Source organism: Melanerpes formicivorus, unplaced genomic scaffold (genome assembly GCF_026170545.1).
Source record: "Melanerpes formicivorus ecotype bairdi unplaced genomic scaffold, bMelFor1.0.p_v2 SCAF_15, whole genome shotgun sequence".
Lineage (NCBI taxonomy): Eukaryota > Metazoa > Chordata > Aves > Piciformes > Picidae > Melanerpes > Melanerpes formicivorus.
This window is the reverse complement of record NW_027142367.1, coordinates 4981177-5003834: the sequence shown is the minus strand read 5'-3', so window position 1 is coordinate 5003834 and position 22658 is coordinate 4981177. Positions and strand designations below refer to the sequence as shown.

The 22658-nt window shown below is 44.2% G+C and overlaps 1 protein-coding gene across 1 annotated transcript in view; it reads right to left on the bottom strand.

The window, feature by feature from the left end:
* Nucleotides 1–17606, bottom strand: part of GABBR2 (gamma-aminobutyric acid type B receptor subunit 2) — a 572582-nt gene extending 554976 nt beyond the window's left edge. The window contains exon 1 of the mRNA XM_068147481.1: nt 16677–17606. Within this exon, the coding sequence (XP_068003582.1) occupies nt 16677–16991 (315 nt within the window). The 5' untranslated portion in view covers nt 16992–17606. The remainder of the gene's footprint in view (nt 1–16676) is intronic.
* Nucleotides 17607–22658: the final 5052 nt, after the last annotated feature.

Below are 22658 nucleotides of genomic sequence, written 5' to 3'. Positions count from 1 at the left end.
AGTATTAAATGCATGGACCTCTGTACCCTGCCTGTACTTAAAACCAGGCATTGTGCACCCTACTCTCAGAAACAGGAATAGAAGTCAGAAATCTTAATGCCCCACATTTTGTTAATCTCTTTACCAAGTCATCATGACATGTCTTTTTCCAGCGGTTGCTTTGACAAGATAATTACAGATTACTTCAATATTTCAATTCAGATTGCAGAGGTCAGTGCAACAGAGCTGAAGTTTCAAAAATCAAATCTCTTGAATGTTTACGTCAGGAAAAATGTTTTGGAATTGCTCCTAGAATTGTAAACTATGCAAATACAATTAACAAATAAACATCCACCTACAGCCTTGCAGCCCAAATGCATATGATTAAAAGCACTGAGCAAATACCAGGAGGTTTTTACTGCTGCCCACTTAAACTCACATCTACACTATCAGGTTATTTGAGCTGACATATTCCTGTACATTTTCATCTTTTTACAAGAGAAATGAAGACATACCCGTGTTTCAGGACTGCATATCTGCAATTACAGTTCTAGTAGGAACATATAAACAAATAAATAAAATAGTGAATTCTATTAAAGCAATTTACAAGACAGACATCCTTTTAAATAGCGTATGCAGTCGATACATTTGTGTTACATTATTAAACACATGAGCTATCCTCAAATAACTTCATAGCATGTGGGGTCATGATTGTTATATACTAAACACTTCCAAAAATACATGTAAGTGCTTACAAAGCAAAAGCACAATTAAAACTATGTTTAGAACTCTTCTCTTACATAATTTTCTGAAGCTTCAAAAGAAGACTTATCACACCTTCTTCCCATTATATAACATAATGCAATGTTATTGGTGCAATGGTGTCAAATGTTAACAACTTAGTCATGGCGGTATAGTCCATATTTAATGGTTTGTAGATAAGCAAATATATTTATATGCATTACTTTGAAACTTCAAAATATTAAGCAGTTTACTATTGTATAAGGAACCTATGCATGCTAGTGTTCATGAGTCTGAGGTCATCTGCTCCACAGCTTACTTCTGATGCAGGAGACAAGTTCATATTGGTGAAAAGCTCTTAAGAACAGGTTTACAGTCTCAGATAACCCTCATATGCAAGTCCCTCCTCTAAATTTTGTCACAGTTGTTTTAGCCAGCCTAAAAGACAAATCATATAAATTAATTGTCTTGATTAACTGCTACACAGAAGATAGATATCTTTGTCAAGAAGAAACAGTTAAAAACCCACAGATTTGCTCAAATGTAAATGTTTTATGATGGTAGACGCCAACTCAATACTCTCTAGTTCCTCAGAACCCTCACCTCTTGCATCAACCCTTTATTTTCCCCTGAATCATAACCAAGGCTTTACACAGGTACATGCCCTGGGCCAGTGGCGCAGCACAAAGTAGTAGAAATAGAAAGCAGCAATCTACAGAACTGTCATTGGAGAAAGCAGGAAGAACAAGTCACAGAAGTCAGTACAGAAGAACAGAGTAACCCAGCAAGCCATGTACTTGGGGAATGCTTTCTGGATACCTCAGAAACACCTGAAGAGCCATGGGCGTTTGCCATCCCTCCTAATTCACATGTTCTGTATTCTTGCTTCCAGCACAAGCAGGGCGTGATTGCGCTACAAGATCCTTGTCACAGTCAGGCATCTACCTAACAGCCTAAACTTTTCTGGACATCCACATTTGCTGTCTGAGCAAAGCAGGATTCAGCAGGAAGGCATTCAGCTGCAAGCTTTTAAAAATGTGCTCACAGAGGAGGCTCAAATGTTACGCAACGCAACACCTACATCCATTTACCTGTGTGTCGTGGAATGACACCTGGAGTTCATAGTTCTTCAACATCCACGAATGCTTGTATAAATGTTTCAAGGCTAAATGGACAGCAGGCAACACACCTGCTGTTATGTTTCTCCGATCAATCAGGCAGCTGGCAGGTGAAAGCCCAAGAAGAGAGAGGCGAGTACGGTCCAGTTCCTCAGAGCACCTGATGATTAGTATCACAAACAGCAACAGCGTGTCTAGTCTCCAGCTCCAGAAAACCATCTTTCTTGGGGCTTTTCTCTTTTTTGCTTTCCCCTGCAGTCCACTTCCCTGAAGAGCAGGCCTTAGATTCCCTGGTTGCCCGACATTTTGCAGCTTTCCTTTGCTTCAGTCAGCTGTGTCCCTCTAAGAAAGGAGCTAATTGTTATTAAAGGATAAAGACCTCTCTACGTCTGGCTTTTCCAATTTGGACAGTAATCCAGCTCACAGCAGTGCTGTGAATCAATACTTCACAAGAATAATCTCTAGGCAAATTGCTCTGCCAAGTCTAATTTTAAACATGTGTCATTTTAAACACTGCTGTAGCAGGAATATTCATCCATAGGTGACAAATCAATAAACAGATTAGTATGATTGCCTTGAAAATAGGTATTTTAGGGATTGATCAAAGTGATTGCATAGTGAACTCCTATTTGCAGCAATCTGTACATCATTGGGTCAGAAGATTGCTTCAGATTGTTTTATCTTGCACAGATCACATTTTCAATTGGATTCATACAGACCAAATAGCAAACACATAGCCTTAAGTATTGACAATATTGTGTATACTTCTTAGGCAAGAGCTGCATCAGTGCAAAGTGTACATCCTCTGCCTGATTCTGCTTTTCTCAGAGACACAATGCTTCCCTTAAAATCAATGCTATTTGTGGGAATATACAGGACTCAGGCCTATTCCTCCTATGTATAGTCACATATTCGTTGACAGGTATTTCACATATTGTCATAGCTAGCTATGTAATTTCATCACACTGCTTGCAGTTTTCCAAGTAATATGCCAGGCTACAGAATGGAATGGATGCTGTGGATGTAGAAATGCAGAGAAAATAGTAATGCTGAAGAAGACCTTCTTTGCTGCATGATAATCAAAACTCACCAGGGTGAGAAGGGAATATATATGGGGACCACACCAGAGAAGAACCTGCACCTCTGTTCTGCAGCACTCACAGCCTATATCACCCCCCCGGCAAGCACCATCCTCCCTAAGCACTTCACAGCCACAATGAGATGAATCTTGTGGAAGCAGCCACCTGTGTGACCCCTTCCCTGCATTTAAGCATACAGCTTTCCCCACACGCAGAAAGCCCCACACACCTACCGGGATGCTGTCACAGGCAAAGCAGGGAAATGCAAGAGTCAATCCAAGGAAAAGGGAGAGAAAGAACATCTGGCCTGGGAGATGCTTGTTTGTCCAAGACATAAAAAGCTCCTATTTTCAGTGTAGTGTCATTACACATGCAGCTTAATAGCAAATTGTTTTGCCATCTTGTGGAAATTCAAGATTTCAAAAGAAATGCCCTGTGCCAAGCTGGGATGGAAACCCAAAACCTCAAAGGTTTTCATGACTCAATGATCTGAAAAGAAAACAAATGGAAGGGCTCACAGGCAGAAGTTTAATCTAGTATAAATCAGATTTGAAATTATATGTTCAGGGCTTGGCAATTTATTTTGTGAATAGATGACATTTCAAAACAAAGTATCAGTTTGCTCAGAAAGTAAGGGTGCTTTTTAAATTTTAGTTTTCAAAACACAGTGCTCCAGGTCAATAAATTATTCTGAAACTGACACATAACTAAAAGAGAATTTGAAGGAATTCAGAAAATCTCCAAATTAAGTCTAATTATAAACATTCTCATTTAGAACCGCAATCTATATATTACATAACACAAGGGCATGGAATTCAATAGATAAATAAAAGGTAAAAGAGGAAAATAATACTGAATAAAGAAGCAATAAATGTCTGCCTTGGGGCCAGCAAACAGTCACAAGCAGAAAATATGCTCAATTTATTACTAACAGTGCACAATGGCTCTTCTGCCAACTCATTTGTGCAATTGGATGGGCAAGAAAAGACATTAATTCTTTTTGCTCTTGATGCATTCTTGGACACAAACACAGGTGGAAATATAAATACCTGATGCATAACCCTTGCTTTTCTTCATCGCCATTGCCTATGGACAGAAAGAAGCAAGGCTGTATGGAGGCCTTCAGGTAGGGAAGAAGATACTGTTTTTCTTCCTGTACAAGGCTATGAGATGAACTGGATGACTTTTCAAGTCACCTTCCAACTCAAAACATTCTATGATTATATGAAATCAATTGCAGCAGGGTAAATATTTATTATGGGAATTCCCTAGACTGAGATATGCAGCACATAAGCTGGCCACAACACTAAGTAGGAAGCACACTCAATTAGGACATTCTACCATAGCAACAACTTAACACAATGACTTAATTTTCTGTTTCTTAGGCTAATGATTCTATAACGTGCTTATTGAAAATACATTTTTTAAACACAAGAGGAAATTTTTCCCTGAGCAGAAAGGCCAGTGTAGGCCAAGATGTTGCTTATATCCCATTGAATACTTTTCTTAGAGGCTTAAATAGGATTTTGATGGTGAATAGTCCTTGGGCCAGTCTTCTTCAACAGCATTGTTTTAGCATTGATTGCACTAAGGAAGAGAGAGGAAGAAATCAGGAGGCATGCATGCTGACAAACCTCAGCAGCTAAGGTGCTTTGAACTACTCTCCATCCCATGCCTACATTTCTTCACCAACCAAGCAGACACATGGGACTCCATGAGTCATAGTTTCACTCATATTTCACAGTATCACAGTATCACTAAGGTTGGAAGAGACCTCAAGGATTATCGAGTCCAACCTGTCTCCACAGACCTCATGACTAGACCATGGCAACAAGTGCCACGTCCAATCTCCTCTTGAACACCTCCAGGGATGGTGACTCCACCACCTCCCTGGGCAGCACATTCCAATGACAAATGACTCACTCGGTGAAGAATTTTCTCCTCACCTTGAGCCTAAACTTCCCCTGGTGCAGCTTGAGACTGTGTCTCCTTGTTCTGGTGCTGGTTGCCTGGGAGAAGAGACCAACCCCTTCCTGGCTACAACCACCTTTCAGGTAGTTGTAGAGGGCAATGAGGTCACCCCTGAGCCTCCTCTTCTCCAGGCTAAACAATCCCAGCTCCCTCAGCCTCTCCTCATAGGGCTTGTGCTCAAGGCCTCTCCCCAGCCTTGTTGCCCTTCTCTGGACACGTTCAAGTGTCTCGATATCCTTCCTAAACTGAGGGGCCCAGAACTGGACACAGGACTCAAGGTGTGGCCTAACCAATGCAGAGTACAGGGGCACAATGACCTCCCTGTTCCTGCTGGCCACACTATTCCTAATGCAGGCCAGGATGCCATTGGCCTTTTTGGCCACCTGGGCACACTGCTGGCTCATGTTTAGGCAGCTGTCAATCAGCACCCCCAGGTCCCTCTCTGTTTGGGAGCTCTCCAGCCACTCTGACCCCAGCCTGTAGCTCTCCATGGGGTTGCCGTGGCCAAAGTGCAGCACCTGGCACTTGGACTTATTGAATGACATCCCGTTGGACTCTGCCCATCTGTCCAGTTGGTTGAGGTCCCTCTGCAGAGCCTTTCTACCCTCTAACTAATTTAAGTAACAAAAACAATGTGGTTTGAATATGCAGCATCCTCTTCTGTGTTCAATAAATAAATTACGTTGCCATGTCTCATTCAACCACTGTTGCTCAACCAATGGCTTTAAATTCTTGAGGGGCTGACAGTGTATCAGAGCATGTGAAATCATTTGGAGCACCATATGGATGGACATACATTTTAGGGAGCATCACCACACTGTATAGATACACTTCAACCTAGACAGTCTTTTTTATTCCTTATACTACTTTTGGGTCTCCTCAGCACTGCTGCATTTAACCTATGTCTGGGTTAAACAACATCAACACTCTAGTGCAACCTCGTGTTAATTGCCTCCTTAAAATCTGTTTCCTGACTAAACCACTTAACTACCTAACCAAACAATTGTTTCTTATATAGCAATTTTATTGCTAATTAATCCTCTAATACTTGTGCCAAAGAATGCCCATACATTTTCATTTCAAAGAAAAAACTACTCATGTGGCTGATCACACAGGTATAATTTTCAGGTTTAGAATAACACCTCCTGGGGCTTAATGCCAATGAAAAGCACATTGTTATGTCCCTGTCACACATTTGAAGATAGAGTCTTTCAGCTGAGTTTACTCAACATCCTAAAAATTTACTACCAAAATGTAACAATTGTGAAATCTTAATCTGATATGCCAAGTATGGAACAGAATTTCTACAATTATAGTACTAATTTGAAACTTGATTTCAGTGTCAGAGACTGAAGGCCACCTCATTTGAAACCCTGCCTTTCTCATTATTCTGGGAGGCATCACCAAAGGTAAATAATGGCTCTTCAGTGTGGTAAGGATCACTATAGCTCTCACTAGAGGTAGCTCAAAACCTTAGGAGTGAGCTGGTGACCAGATGACTCACAGTTGGCAGCTCCTTTGCGAGATCTACACAAACTGAGTAATTTTCTGAGAGGAAAACTGTAGGAGGAAATTATGCTCCCTCGTAGGAGTACAGTTCCTGAGAACTTAAATAAGAAAAAAACCCCAAACACCTGGCATAAATGTATTACCTATCGCAAATACTTTCCAAAGGCAAAAGGAGAAATCTCTTCTGTGTTTTCCTCCTTACCACATTAACCTCTGCCTTCATAGCATTTCAAATTAGGTTCTCAATCCCCTGATCAGTATTTCTGAACCATAAATCACTTTAGAAGTTATTAGTTTATGTAAGAGGTTGACTACAGACTGTATTAACTGTGTTAAAGCCTGGCTATATATTTTAGCTATATGTCACCTCACGCCTCGCACACAAAACCTCCTCCCACTTAAGTAACACCCATTAACATTTATAGAATGTTCTGATCCCAGCCTCAAATGGTAGTTTTTTTTCAAAGTAGGTTATCATTCATTCTTCTTGTCCCATGTGTCTGTGCTCTTGGTGCTTAATCGCTCAGTGTAATTAGAGTACAGAGCACTCATACATCCTAAGAAACCTTGGTAATGCATTGGAAATTATTATGATTTATTTTGGATGGCAACTCTTGTTCTTCCATCAAGCCTCTACCTACGCCAAGAGGAGCTTCAATATTGAGGCACTATTATCTACTCTAACATGTCTCAGCTATTTTAAGTAGCTGACTGTTCATCTAAAATTATTTCACACCCACAGTATCACCCAAATGACCAGGCTACCTGCTTCCAACAGCCCTACCAAAACTGATCGGATTTGCTTGTAGCTGGTAAGGCTCATCTGGAGAAGGCATACAAAATTTCTTTTTGCTGCACCATCCTACTGCCTCAGTCCTTGCATGCTGCCTGAGAATCTCATCTCTGCTTCCTTTCTGTCTTCCCCAGCACTGCCACACAAAGATCAAATTCATTTCCTCCATTCTGAACAGAAGGCTTGAAGAAAAGAGATAAAATTACTAGTATATACAGCATCAGTGAGATTATTCCTGAAGTAATAGATCAAATTCTAGTGGCAGCACTTTAAGAATGAAGATGATAAACTGTAAAAGATTCAGAAGAAAGCCACAGGAATGTGTAAAAAGCAGGGAGGTAAAAAAAGAAATATCAGCAGCCCAGTCCAGTTAGTCCAGCATTCAGAGGCAGTTTAATCTCTAACTTGCTCTAGAAGGGACAAAAACATTATTTCTCATAATACTAAACTTTTGAACTCAGTGGTCAAGGAAAACACACTTTCTACCCTTCAATAAACTATCCCCTTTAAATGAAACAACCATTATTAGATTAATTAAAAAGAGCTGTTTGCTGCTGTAACTGTATTAAGGGCTTCTGCTGACATTGAGATAACACCTACAAATACCCACTCGTGACATAATTGTGCCAGCTGTATAGACCTGCCTTGAGTAACAAGGCCCTAAGGACAGTACTCCCACTGTGTCACTCCTTTTGTTTACATCTTATAAGCTGTTATTTTTGCCAAGGTCAAACATACAATTTCCAGATATGTTAATTATTATTCTTTTTAATTACTAATTTTGAAAAATAACCTGTACCTTACATATTTCTTAGCTATGATCTCAAGACTCAATACTCTAATTCTAAAGATATTTAATTCTGATAACCCTGACATTGATCCTGAAAGGATCTGTATCCCAAGGGCTGAACAAAACCAGCATTTTATTCCAGCAGGCAATTTAAAACTTTAAAGCAACTATGAATGCTTTTGTTCTTAATTAGAAGTGGCAATTCTAGGTCTGCTCCTCACAGAAGCACGTTGCATTTTCATAGGTGGGCAGGCTTCTAAAGTGCTGACTATTCAGCAATTCCCACTGATGTTGACAGAAAATGCAAATCACTTGGTGCTTTTGGAAAGCAAATCTTCAGTTCAGTGACCTAGCTTGAAAGTCTTGGAGCTGATACCATTCATCATAGCAAGAAAAGAGGAGCTTAGAGGAGTGTGGCTAAGTTTAAAGATCTGGAATATAAAACTTTTTGTATCACTTGCTCTACATAGTAGACCTATTTATTTCTTCTACTGTACTGCATAAAGTCTTCCTGTTACTTGCATATCCCTCTAGATTAGACTGTCACCCATAACATAAAATTTGGTCCTGCTTAAAATTTTCAGAAAAGGAGAAAGGGGAAGAGGGGAAAAAAAAAAAAATTAAAATTGCTCTCTATCTCAGTCAGCCTCCTGTAAATTATTAATAGCTGGGGCTCTCCAAATTCACAGGCAAAAGGGAAAAGCAAAACCCAAAGTGCTTTTAAAGAACTTCAAAATTATATGAAAGACCTCACAGAAATACAGACTTCACTGTTTATATACTACATGCATATACTAAAATATTTGTACATGATGTTGTCAAAATACACAGCAGGGCACGTCTGATAATCGCAATGCTTAAAAAATGCTACATGTTACATTTTGTACCACATGAGGTGTTAATCTGTCAAAAACTGTCACTCTATATCAAAATTGTAAAAAAGGTATGTGCTCTCTGCTAGGGAAAAAAAGTAAATATGAAGTTCCCTGTGAAAGCACAAGCAGTAAACAGTGGAAAGGAAGTTAATTAACATCCCAAAGAGATCTCTTACTACTCCCTGGAGGTTTTGGATGTAAAATGGTTACTTAGACACCTATTGTGTGTATGAATCTTCACATAATTCACATAGTTCAGTGAAGCTGCAGCAGAAGCAGAGGCTCACCATATGTAAACAGTAAATTAAAATACATAACTACTTTAAGGAAACAAAATATTGAAGAAATATATTCTACTTTTAAAGGTATGTGGTAGTGATTCTTTAACCTAAAAACATGAGATTTTTCAAGTAACTTCACCAGGCAGACAGGATGAGCTCCTGGAATGGGGAATATGGCAAAATGGGCTTATGAAAAAGAAGGGGCTTATGCTCAGAAGAAAATGGGGTTCAGACAAGAATTTAAAAAAATATTCTGCAGAACCAGCTACCCAGGGAAGGAGCACATAAATCCAGCAGACACAGCTTGCCAAGAAGCAAGTTAAGAAGGGTTTCGCTTCTGGTCTGAGACAATCTTTAGAAAGGAAGACGATTTCCACTTCCAGCAGAATATAATCTCTTCATACATGGCAGGATCCTGTGGATAGCCATTAAAATGTCAGAAAACCTTGGTCATCCTGCACAGCTCATCTTGCTGTTGATTTCCCACCTCTGTAGCTGGGAAGGAATTGCAGAGAGAATGGCATATTCAAAAGCTGTGAGCTACTGCTCTCACAGCGTCAGCTGTTAGAGGGGCAGCCGAGTTTAAGCTCGAAATAGCAATGGGCTTTTTAAGAGATTTCAAGAAAATCACAGAGAAAAGTTTTCCAGGGAGGAGGATTTGAGGGGATCCTGAAGAAATGACGGGAGGGCTTCCTAAAGTACAATATTCTATTCATAGTGGAGCAGCCAGAAATCCCCAGTGAAATATATGGACTATATTGTAAGAGCTGGATAATCCTAATGGTTCTCTGATCTTAGAACTTGTTAATTATTTAAGAGAAGTACCATGGCCATAGTAGGAAGCGTAAGTTTTCTAATCCTATGCCTCAAACTCATGATGTTCATTTTAAAGCAATTAGCCCATTATCTAGGCCTTTATCTCTCAGGATTCTCAGTAGCAACAGCTTGGGGAGTCCATCTGCATTAGCCCTTCTATTCTTTGTTCTTTGTTCGTGTTGTTTTCAGAGAGAAGGTACATATTTGCCTTAATTTTTTTTGCTTTCATTTTCACACTTGAGAACACTTATTTGGAAAACATGATGAAAAAAATTGTGGGACCTAAAGGGCAATGACAATGAAAAACTAATGGCATAGTAACTGGACATTAATCACTCACTTGGTAATGAGATTACATGGTTATTCCATTACAAAGCAATGTATGTACACTGTACCCTCCCAGTTTGGAATCCCACAGCCTGAAACAGAGCACCTGGGATATGTGGGGTCGCTGTGTATCCACACTCATCCCCACAGGACTGAGTCACATCCATGGTGACTGGCTTCATTGTACCTCTCGTCTAGCCCTATCCACTCCAAAAATTTTTTGAACCAAAATGATCACTAAGAGTATTCCTCTGTTAGCTTCCACCACTTGATTTCCTGAACCAGACCTCCATACACAATGGGTCAACCTTTGCTAAGGAAAAGTAACTCCTTCCTTGTAAGAGCAACAACCTCCACCCAAGTTTCATGAAAGAGCTGTTTGTCTGCCAGCTTCTGCAGTTTGCCCATATCCATTGTTCTTCTACCATATGCCATGAAAATATTCATACAGTAAAAAAAAATTAAATTAAATCAAAGCAGAGAACAAAGCTTGAGACACATGCAACATCACAGTGAGATCACTAATGTAAGATGGTGTTTTGTAGCCTTGACATGCAATGTTATTTATGTTGTCATCCCAAGTGTTTACAAGTATTTAAACAACACAAATATTACACTTTAAAACTTTTTGTGTGGATGACAGCATTAAATGTCTCTCTTCTAGCTCCTTCCTCTCCCTTTTCCTGTTGCAAATATTTTCTTCATAGTTACCACCAGTGTATTACATCCCATCTTTTCCACAAACGTGAGCAATTCACTCTGATTTATGACCACATCAAAGGATAGGAACTTCTTACTCTTTCTTCAAATGTAAATGGAATCTCCTTCCTGGTTTGATTCAAAAAAAATGTGGTTTTTTTTCCCTGCTGGAGGAGCACATTTGGCATTTGAATCAAAAGATTCCATAACAGTGTGTTTTGCAGTATGCATAGGGTAAGTTATACATGAAATTGCAAGACATATGCCAAAAAAAATGATACATTTGCTTTAATATCTCTGCAGAGCTATTTAGAGGATATACATGCTGCAGGTCTGAGATCCGCACCCAGAAGAGTGGGTGCAGTGAATACATGATTCCTGTCCTCTCCCCACCCACATTTTAGCATCAGTAGAGAAGCCAGCTTAGAATTAACATAAACACTTAACTTTCAGATTATTCCCTCCAAGCTCACAAAACTCTAAGCAAAAAGAGGTTATGTTGTAAATGGAGCCATATTACTCAAAAGTCAAAGGGGACATAGACTCTTTAAAAGAAATATGTCCCTTCCAAGCAAAGTGGCGCCAGCAGAGCAGACAGTGATCGTCATCCATACATGTAGCCTATTGCATTTTAATGCTGCACTCTGCATGTATCAGACAGTACAAGTGCTAATACCTGTGCGCTTGGTAATAGTTGGTACTTCAGCATATGCCAGACACAAGCTCGTCTGATGATACAGGAACAAATGTCTGCCAGTTCAGTCTCCCATAAGCAGGATCCTATTTTAGACCCTGACATCTCCTGTATATTCAACTGACTGCTGCTCCTAGATGGCCATGACACCACCTTATCTACCCATTTTGAGTAATACTTCTAAAATGAAAATGAGGCTGCATAAAATTCCATGCTCAGAGCATGCAACTGGCATGTCAGGCTCACTCCCAGAGTCCTGACAGCTTTGGCGCACCATACTTCCCTGCACAAATCCAGCTGCTGTCAGGTGTCAGGAGGACCTGAATCTGTGCCTTCTAACACAAAGGGCCTAACCAACAGTGCGTGCACCTCTTTTGGCAGGGAGGAGGGAGTGGTGCCCTTTCTCAGTTCTTTCAAGGCAGAGTTTATCAGATGGCAACTGGTAGTTGTTTATCCCTCTCCAAGAGCCATCAGGTGCTACTGAAGGCTGAGCTCCACGCTCCTGGATAGACACCTTATTAGAATAGATGGTAGGAGTGACCCAGACTGCTGCATGGCCTGTACAACACTTTAAGGGAGGAGAGTTTTACTGAAAATATAGATATTTTTTTTAGCAAAAGAAGAAAATAAAGAGGTCTACTTATAATACAACTTCTTCTTCTCAGATAAATTAATCAAGGCAGTCACTACCTAATTGAGAATAGAACAAAGGCAAATATGTGTTAAATGTCGGTAAGTACACATTTTCCTTCAGCTGTTGTGGAATCCTGTGCATGTTCAAAAGCTCACCTTTCTATGTATTAGAGTGTATTATTATGAGATCATATCAGGATTACCACAAATAATTTGTAGTAGCTAGACAAAATTAAATAATATCAGCCATATTGCATGAATACTCTTCCCTCCTTGTGACAATATACCTCACTTACTTCTGAAGATTTTTTTTTCAGCTTGTCAAGACTGTGGTGGGTTGAAGTTTTCCCCCAGCATCTTTTGTTTTCTCTTTTACACCCAATAGTGATTTATTTATATTTTTCTACTTTTCTGCTCGAAATCAGTAACTAAATTTTAAAGGCATAGCCTAAAACCACCACAATACTGACTTTGATCTTCAGAAACAAGTGACAGAATTCTAACTTGCGTACACAGCTTTCTTGACTTATACATGTTTAGATTCAAAACAAATTCAGCCTCTCTGTGCACCACTTGCAGCACTGCTCCTACAAGAAATAAAAAATACATTCCATATTGGAGGGAAGATGTCCAGATGCAGAAGGGCAGATATCCAACTTCCATTAAAGCCCTGGTCTCCTTCCACTAGGCTTCCTCCTCTGCTTTCTGCATGGTCAGTTTTTATTCGAAGCAATTTAAATACTGTTGAAATTGAGAGTATGTCTACTAGAATGTTTAATTACTTTATTTTAGTGTTATCCTGAGGTTTGTCTTGTAAAAGATGTGTCAGGATGCTTAAGCAAAAATCATTTTTCCTTTGTACATAGAGGTTTTCACCCTGTTATTTTCCAAAACATTTATTTGCATTTTCAACCGTCACAGGGACAGATGGGGAAAAGAAGAAATATTATACCACAGTTACTGATCCAAAGCCATAAGCTATCAAGTACCCTTAACTTCTAGGACCTGATCCAAGGGCCACTGGTATCAGTGAATTACTGGCATTAATTTCAATGGAATTGGAAGAAACACTTCAGAATTTTAAAAATTCTCTTTTTTAGTTTCTGAAATAACATAAGTATGAAATCCTGCCTAGGAGTCTCATCTAAAGTTTGCTCCCACTCTCACTGAAATGAAAAGCACAAATTAAAGCAACTAACTTAGATCAGAATTCTGAAAATGCCTACACCTAAGATTTGTTGTATTGACTGACCCACAGCCAAAGAGATAAAAACATGCCCATGGGGTAGCTAAACAGAGTTCACTGAACTGGACCAGGATGGCACTCACTACCAAAATACTCAAGACAGAAGCCTCTACATTTTTATGTACTTGCTGTAACCTGCTCATATTTTGCAGCAAAGGTGTAACTCAAGCACAGTTGGTTGAGACATTGACTAGGAATTAATTCGGTTTAAATGCTTTGAAAAACACTAAAGCTGCTACTCATGTGCTCAAAGGCTGGTGAGTTCAAGATCTGACAACCACTAATCTAAGCACACTGCAGTCCTTCAAACGGCTAATCAAAACTTAAAGGCATTACAATGGTAGAAATCAGAAATATCGTGCAAACTAAAACATTCAGTTCAATCCTGATAGAATGGAAAACTGCCTGACTGCATAATAATTTATTTTTTTAATTAAATCCTATTTGCTTATTTTCATCACTATTTTTCATGAGCTTTTTTTGTTAAAATACTACACAAAACTGCAACACAAACATCAGACTGCAACGATGAGAGATTTTGGAAAGATGTGAGGAGAGTAAATGAGTTTCTGAACCACTGCTATATATTTCCTAAGCATTATAAATACATTACAATTATTCCCCAATCTGTTAAAAACAAAACAACCCTGTGTGTCTGAGGCTCCACACTCTTTTCAAGAGCCAAGAATGCCACAAGCACCACCTGTGAAGTGCTGAGCGAGAGAACTACTCCCTGGTCTGTGATTACGCAATGATAAAAATTGAGGCCCTTCAGGCATATCTATTTATTGGCAACCTCAGAAAACCAGCTGAGGACCAAGTGGGCATGATGAGCCATCTACCCTTCTGTTTACTGTAAATGCACTGAAGGCATAAGGTAATGTCTGAACCAAGTGAAAAAGTTTGCACTGCTATTATATATTTAATGGCTATTCCAGACATTGGTCTATTCCATTTTGGTGCAATCTAGTGCTCTTCATGAACGCTAAGTTATTTACTTGTCACTATTAGGCACGCAATAATGATCCTACCCATACTGCAAGTACATATGTCTGCCTGACTTAGCATTCCATAACCATCCATTTATTAATTGCTTAAAAGCATTTAAAGCCACACAGCAACCTGGCAACATGACCCTTCTCCTTTATGCCCCTAGAGTACAAAACAGTATAAAAATGAGATTTTTAAGAAACTGATAGTAATTCCAGAACAAATAGGGCATTTTTTTTTCCTGAATATTTTAATGCTAACTACCTAGTTCAGAAACCAAAATCCATATTAAGAACTTCAAAATATTTTGACTGCAATGAAGTGCGGCACCTTATTGATGACGATGTTACTGTATGGAGAATGAAGATCTTGCTTAGGCTTCTCTACTTCCCATGCATGCTATTTTTGTAACAATTCCATCCAAGGGAAGGATTTAAATAGAATAATGTAATGAAAACAGGATTAGGAGAACTGCAATTCTTTTTTTTTTCTTTTTTCTTTTTTTCCTAACAAGTACCCTACTTTATGAAACAGGTAATGCCATTCAGAAAATCCCCCATAATTCTTTTCATTATGATTGCAGAGTTCCCTGAGATTCAGGTTTTTAAGGAAACAAACGGCTACTCCCGGCTGATTTTGCCTGTACTCTCTTTCTGTATCTCAGGCTCATTCACACAACACAACACGATGGCAGCAAGCTACCTCCCAAATTACATCTTCACCAGTATTGCCCTCCACACATTTCAGCTCAGAGATATCTGAGGGGGGAAAAAAATCCTATGACAAATGTATTCCAATAAAAACCAGCCACCCCTGAAGGAGAGGTTTTCGTAACAGTTTTGGGGACGAAGACACCGTCACAAAGCAGTACAGCCTGTCATTGCTGCTCTCAGCTTGCTCCCCGCGGATCCTGAGAATGGAAAGGGAGAAGACAAGGGCTTCCTTAAATTACAGCCAGGAAGATTTTCACCAGTCGCTTGCTTTACCGGGGGTTGTCTTGGAAATGAGCACCCGACGCCAGCATTACACAAGAAACCACTGCCATCTTCAGGAAAGTCCCGATACTGAACCAACAACGTACCCTTCGCAAACATACGGTTATTGAAGTTCCGACCAAAACCAAATGCAGTTGTGGGTGGTTGGTGGTGGGAACCAACTTAACAAAGCTCTCGCCTCGCTCCCTGACCCTCTCTCTCCCAGGTAAAAGGGGAGATATTTCCTAGCACACCACAGCGCAGGGCTCCTCTCCCAGCCCAGCCCGCCGGCACCGGCAGCAGTCCGGACCGGGGCAGCTCGCAAGCATCCCGCCGCCCGGCCGGACGCTCCGCGGGGACGGGGACCGCAAATTTAACTCTTTCTGAGGAGAGTCTCCGTGCTGCCACCCGCCACGCACCTCCTAGGTGGGCGCCCACCCGCTCCCGCCGTGCCAGCCGGAGGAGGGAGAAGGAGGGAGACCCAGCGAAACCCTGCCAGAACCTCCCCGCCTCCTCCTCAAGCTACGGCTGCGGCTGCTGCCCTTCTGGTCCCAGTTCTGCACAGGGAATAAATTGAGATGGCAGCGTGTGCCCGTTGGCGGAGAGGGGGAGTGCAGCGGTCGGGGTGCATCTGTTGCTGACCGGGTAGCGGCTTTGGAGAAGGATACGGCCGCAGCTTTGCCGAGCGAGGGAGCGCCAGCGAGAGACAGCTGTCCTCCCACCCGTGTACGTGCGTGCCAAGGGCAGCCGATCACAGCCACAGCCATACACCCCCGCCACCCGGTCACCAGTCCCCCGCGCCGCAAGCAGCCCCCGCCACACCGGGCAAAAGAGTCCGCTGGGGCGACGGGGCGAGCTGCGAGGCGAGTCCCGGCTGCCGGGGGAGCCGCTTCGGATATGCAGGGCTACGGATAGTCCAGGATACGGCCCGCCAGCTCTACTTCCTCTCCCTCCACCACTGGTTCCCCCACATCTGCCGGAGGTTTGCGGAGCTGGCCCGGCGGATCGGGCTCACAGGCGCCGCGCCCGGCCCCGCCGGCAGCCGCAGACCTGGCCCGGGCGTCCGCGCTGCCCTTGCGACCCGGCACCCGCAGCGCCCCGGGACCGGGCGGCGGCACCACCCCCTGCGCCCGACTGTGCGGGGCCCGCGGCGGTCCCTACCTCCGTGTCGTAGAGACGCAGGTCCAGGAAATAGGGGTTGAGCAGGGACTCGTTGCGGATCTGATCCATGGCCAGCTGCACGGCGGGCAGCACGCCCCGGCCGATCTTGCTCTTCTGGTCCTCCTCGGACTGGCTGAGCGGCATCAAACCCATGATGGAGATCGGCGTGGTGGCGTTGGGGGGCAGCCCGGCCGCCCCCCGGGAGCTGCCCCGCAGCCAGCCCCAGCCCGGCGGCGCCCAGCCCAGGCACAGGAGCAGCAGGAGCATGGCAGGGTTGGAGGTGGCAGCGGCCGGTCTCCGCTGAGAGGGATGCATGCTGCTGGATGGGGAGGAGGAGGACTGAGGGTGGGGAGGACGAACAGAGTGGCGGAAGGGAGCCGAGCCCCTCTCAGTCAGGGCGCATCCCCCGGCGGCAGGAGCCAAAGCGGGTGGAAAAGAGCCACCTCTCTGGAGCCTCGGGGTCTCCTCTCTCCCCCCGCTCCCCTGGCAATAATCCTTCTGGCAATGGCGCCTACTCCTTCCCAGGTCTGCCAGCTGCAACCACCAGGAGCAATAAATAAATAAATAACTCCTACCACCACGCACACACAGACACGCTCCCCAACACCCTCCTCCTCCCTCCCCGGCGGCACAGCGAGGGAACGGGACCTGCCTCTGCCTTCCCGGCTGCTCTCCCCGCACTCCGCTCAGGGAGGGACAGCACCTCTCAGGCGCGGAGGGGGGGTCCGAGCAGCCCTCATTGAACACCTCCCTCCTTCCCTCTCCTCCTCCTCCTCCGAAAGGGGAAAAAAAAAAAAACAAAAAAAAAGAAAAGAAAAAAGAAAAAAAGGATGCTCGGCAGAAAACGCCGAAAAGGAAAAAGCCCCCCCTAGAGCCGGGGAGGCGGAGGAGGGGAGCGGTGCCGAGTCGGGGCGGGAGTTCTAGTGCCGCATTCCCCGGGAGCCAGGGCAGCGGGCACCTCGAGGGCCTGGCACTCCCCACCGCGGCGGGGCGGGAGGTGCCGCCTGCGCTGGCCCTTCGGGTCTGGCAGAGCGGGATGCGCGGGCCGGGGCCGGAGGCAGACCAAAGTGTGTGGCGGCGGCGCGGGGCCGGGCCGAGCTCCCCTCCCCTCACGGCATTAGCATGTGGTGCCCGTGAGCCGGGCACCTTCCCCAGGTGTCGGGCTCACGGACACGGGCCGGCGTTGCCGTGGCCGCGGCCCCTCCGCAGGTACGGGCAGCCCTGCGAGCACCGTGGCTGCCTGCGGGCTGTCGGCGCCGCGCCGGCCAGCCTGCGCTCTCCACGCGCGGAGGTGCTGCGGCCCCACGCGCGACTCGGTACGCGCGCGCACCCGCACACAGGAGCAGACACCCACTGGCGTGCGCGCGCCCGCGCTGCCCCGGGTGGGCACGTGGGAAAGCTCAGCGCGCGCTCCCCGGCTCCCTTGCCCCCGCGCGCAGGCGCGCGCCCGGGCCGTGGGAGCTGCGGCACGCGAGGGTCAGGCCTGTTTCGGGAGGCGGGGAGGGGAAGGTCCTAGACCGGTTTCCCCGCGGGACCGGCGGCTTTCCTGCGCCCGGCACCGCGCGTGGCTGCGCAGATCTGAGGCTGCAGCAGGACTCGTGAGAGCCCCCGAGGGCTGCCACGGCTCCACGCAAGAGGAGCCCTTCCCGCGCCCGTGCTCCTGGCTGGCTCCCTCCAGCACACCCTAATACCCCGGCAGTTCACGAAGGCATTGTGCCGTGCACCTAGTGCGTCCCCACACCCACGGGTGGGAGTACATTTGCACTGCCCCCCCCCCTCAACCGCCTTTTCCAAAGCCCCTGAGCCACATTTGCAGCCTCCTGAAAAGACCCAGGGGGTGACACAGCTCACCGTGTGTCTCAAGGCAGGTGGATCCTGTGCAAGAGGCGTTAGTGGCAAAACAACTTTTCTTAACCCTGCCTTAGGCAACTCATTTTTTATATGCCTTCATAATTCTCCAGAAGTGGCTTACGGCAAACCTTTGAAAATCAACCCAATACATGCAATTTATATCCCCTACGTGATGGTGACATCTGTGCAATAAATTTGAAAGAATCTTCATCATGATGTGACCTTGGGCTAAAAGGCCTCAACCAGTCATCTCCTAGCTCTCACTGCTTTACAACCCCTGCCTCAGAATGACACCCAGCAGTGGTGACTTAAAGGCATCAGTAATGATGAGTCCACCACTTCTCTTGATCAATCATTTCCATCATTAATTAGTTTACTATGTGTAACGCACAGTTACAAGTTGTCTTACTCGAGCTTCCAACCACTGGTTCTCATCATGCTTTTATCAGCTTAAGGGAACATGGTATCAGTGATCTTCTCCCACATGCATAGGCTAAGATTAATCAGTGCATTTGTCTTCTGCAAAATAATTAGACCAACCTTCCCTCGCCTCAGGAATTGTTCTTGACTGCATTTCAAAGGAATCCCTACTTTTTTCCTCTTCATGCGTGAATCAGCCCTTCTGACCACAACCTGTCACCACTGGGCCACCAGCAGCGACCTCTGCACCTTCCTCAGTACCAGCTGCTTCCGAGGGTCAGACAGGTCAGGAGAACGCATCCCTACAGGCAAACCAGGCAGCTTACTGTCCTTGAGGTGATGCCTCTTTATAAAATAATTTACACCATGTTTAAGACCATTCTGCCTAAAATCACCACCTGATTCTTTGCTCCTGTACATTTAATCTTGCGTTAGTATAAATCAAACTATGTGTTTTATTCGTGACTAGCACTTGCTTTTGCTACCTCCAAACTTCAACATTTTACCTTCAGAAAGTTGATTATCATGACACCAAGAACAGATCTCTGTAGGATGCCAACAGGAAGAGGTGCCATATTGATTTAGTATAATTTTATTTTTCATCAGAATTCCATATGCAAAATGTTTCGCCATTCTCATCTTGATCTGCAATAGATACCAAGTTTGTTTCTCAAAATCTGCTTCACAGAAAATCATTCTTCACTGCCTGTATCCTGGACCGTTCTGTGATTAATTCCAGTACTTGGCTACCACAACTACAGCTACTTGGATTGCTTTGGTTATCATTTAACAACGTTGGCATTATATTCACACACAGACACAGAGTCTCTGGAATGTCATCAGGTTTGCTTTTGAGAACTTTGTCTTTTTGAAAGAAAGCTTGAGTTCAAAGCTGTGCGGTGCAACAGAATGAATACCTTGAATATTATTAGCAACTGCTTGAGACCCTTCTTTGTTGCTCATGCAGAATCAAGCATCCCTTTGTAAATTTAAGAATCAAATGCACCCCCTTGCTTCTTTCCAAGAATGGGTTGGAAAGTTCCTACATAGGTCCATTCAGTGTGAAGCTTGATGTTTGCCCTTGCATGGGAAGCAGAGCTTAGCAGCCAATGGTGCCAGTGCAGCGCAGTGAGAAATCAGATGCTGGAGAGGTAGGGCAAAGAAACACACCTAAAAGTGCTATGTTCTGGGGCAAATGCTTACCATGGAGAATGAAAACAGTTCCAAAAGTAGGTATAGGAAACCAAAATTTACGCCTGTTTCACAGGATGTCACGGGTTGGGAGGGACCTCAAAAGGTCATCTAGCCCAACCCCCCTGCCAGAGCAGGGTCAGCTATACCACATCACACAGGAATACATCCTGTGTTTTGAATATCTCCAGAGAGGGAGCCTCCACAACCCACCCCATGGAGCCTGTTCCAGTGTTCTGTCACCCACACAGTGAAAATTTTTCCCCTCATGTTTACATGGTCCCTATTACAGGAAGGATCTGAAAGTGCTGGAATGCATCCAGAGAAGGGCCACAAGGATGATTAGAGAGAGGGCTGGAGCATCTCTCCTATAAGGACAGGGTGAGGTAGTTGGGGCTATTCAGCCTGGAGAAGGCTCCAAGGAGACCTAATTGTGGCCTTCCAGTATCTGAATGGGGCCTACAGGAAAGCTGGGGAGAGACTTTTTAGGGCATCAGGTAATGACAGGGCTAGGAGGAACAGAACAAAAATAGAAATGGGTAGATACAGATTGGATGTTAGGAAGAAGTTCTTCACCATGAAGGTGGTGAGACACTGGAACAGGTTGCCCAAGGAGGTGGTAGAAGCCACATCCCTGGAGGCTTTTAAGGCCAATCTGGATGTGGCTCCAAGCAAGCTGATCTAGTGTGAGGTATCCCTGCCCATGGCAAGGGGGTTGGAACCAGATGATCCTTGAGGTCCCTTCCAACCCTAACAATTCTATGATTCAGCGTATGATACAAAACAGTCACCTTTTTGAGGAGGCATAGCTGAAATATTGGCATGTAACTATTTAAACCTAGTTGATAAGGAAATGCTAAAAATAAAGGAAAAACCAGCTCTCCAGTCTTACATCCCATCTGAAAATTAGACATTTTAATCAGAATTTCAAGAGAATGTCATCATGCACTGGGAATCCAAAGCTAAAAGAAAAGAAAAAGACCAATTATATCCACACTCTTTCCTGTCCAAATCTTTTTGTGTGTATGGCTTAAGACTTTCTAACTAATTCATTCCTAAGACAACTAGTCTCTTAGCACATGTTTGTTGGTTTGTTTTCCTTTGAATGAGTTTGTATTTTTCATGACATTTTCTCTAACAAGAAGTAACAGCAGAGAGGGGGCTGTGTTTCAGAGAGAGGTAAGTTTGAAAATGTGAGGAAGGTAGTCACAAGCTTTGGCACAGGGTTTACTGTGAAATCTGACATATCTCAAAATAAGTTGGCATAAACTGAATTCTTCATAGGAGCTTAATATTTCTCTATTATAAAACACTGAAGGCAAGCATTAGAAGGCACCTCTGCTGCCTTTCTTCCTACAGCATGACATTGTACAGGAATACTGTAGCTGCAATTTCTTAGCATCATTTTATTCCTGTAAAATTAGAAGAATAGGACCACAATTCTTGTACCCATCTCAGAGCCAGGGGTAAGACCCTCAACCAGCCAAGATACCATACAGAGGACCTCAGACCCAGTAAGGAAGCCCAGCCAGCACACATGGATAATATTGGAGGAGCCATCAACCCTTTTCCTACCTAACCGGGTGGCCACTAGGCCCCCTGGCCCCTGTCACCCAGGGCACTCACCAGTGATGAGAAGAGGATGCCTCAGCCCAGATGGGCTCAGCTGGAGGTTTCTGTCTTTCCTGGGGGGGATTAAAAAAGGGAGTGGGCAGAGAGGGCAAAGAGGCCACACCTGAAGTGGGAGGAGACTCCAACAGAGCCCAGGTGCTCTGGGATTTGAGGGGGAAAGGGGGAAAATGGGGCAGGTGGGGTGGAAAAGGGGCAGATATGGTAGGAAAGGGGAGGTGTTGGTGAAAGGAGAGGATTTTATAATATCTTTATTTTCCATAAATCTTTCATGCTGCACAACTGCAGTTCATGGTTTGCTTTGCCTTCATGCAAAAAGAACAAACCCATCAATACTTCATAAAATAAAGCACAATTCAAAGCTCCACCTTGAATATTTGGTTCAGTTTTGGGCCCCTCAATATCCAAGAAGGATATTGTGTTGCTTGAGTGTGTCCAGAGAAGGGCAGCAAAGCTGGTGAAGGCTTTGGAGGGGAGAGCTGGTGAGGAGCAGCTGAGGGAACTGGGGTTTGGCCTAAAGAGAGGGAGGCTGGGGGGAGACCTCATTGCTCCCTGCAGGTCCCTGAAGGGAGGTTGGAGTGAGGTGGGGGTTCACAGTGTCACAGTATCGTTAAGGTTGGAAGAGACCTCGAGGATCATCGAGTCCAACCTGTCACCACAGACCTCATGACTAAACCATGGCACCAAGTGCTACGTCCAATCTCCTCTTGAACACCTCCAGGGATGGTGATGGTTGGTCTTTTCTTTCTAGTATCAGGTGATAGAATGAGAGGAAATGGCCTGGAGTTGTGCCAGGGGAGGTTTGGATTGGAGATTAGGAAAGAGTTCTTTGCTTCAGGAGTGGTCAGGCATTGGGGGAGGCTGTCTGAGGAAGTGGTGGAGTCCTCATCC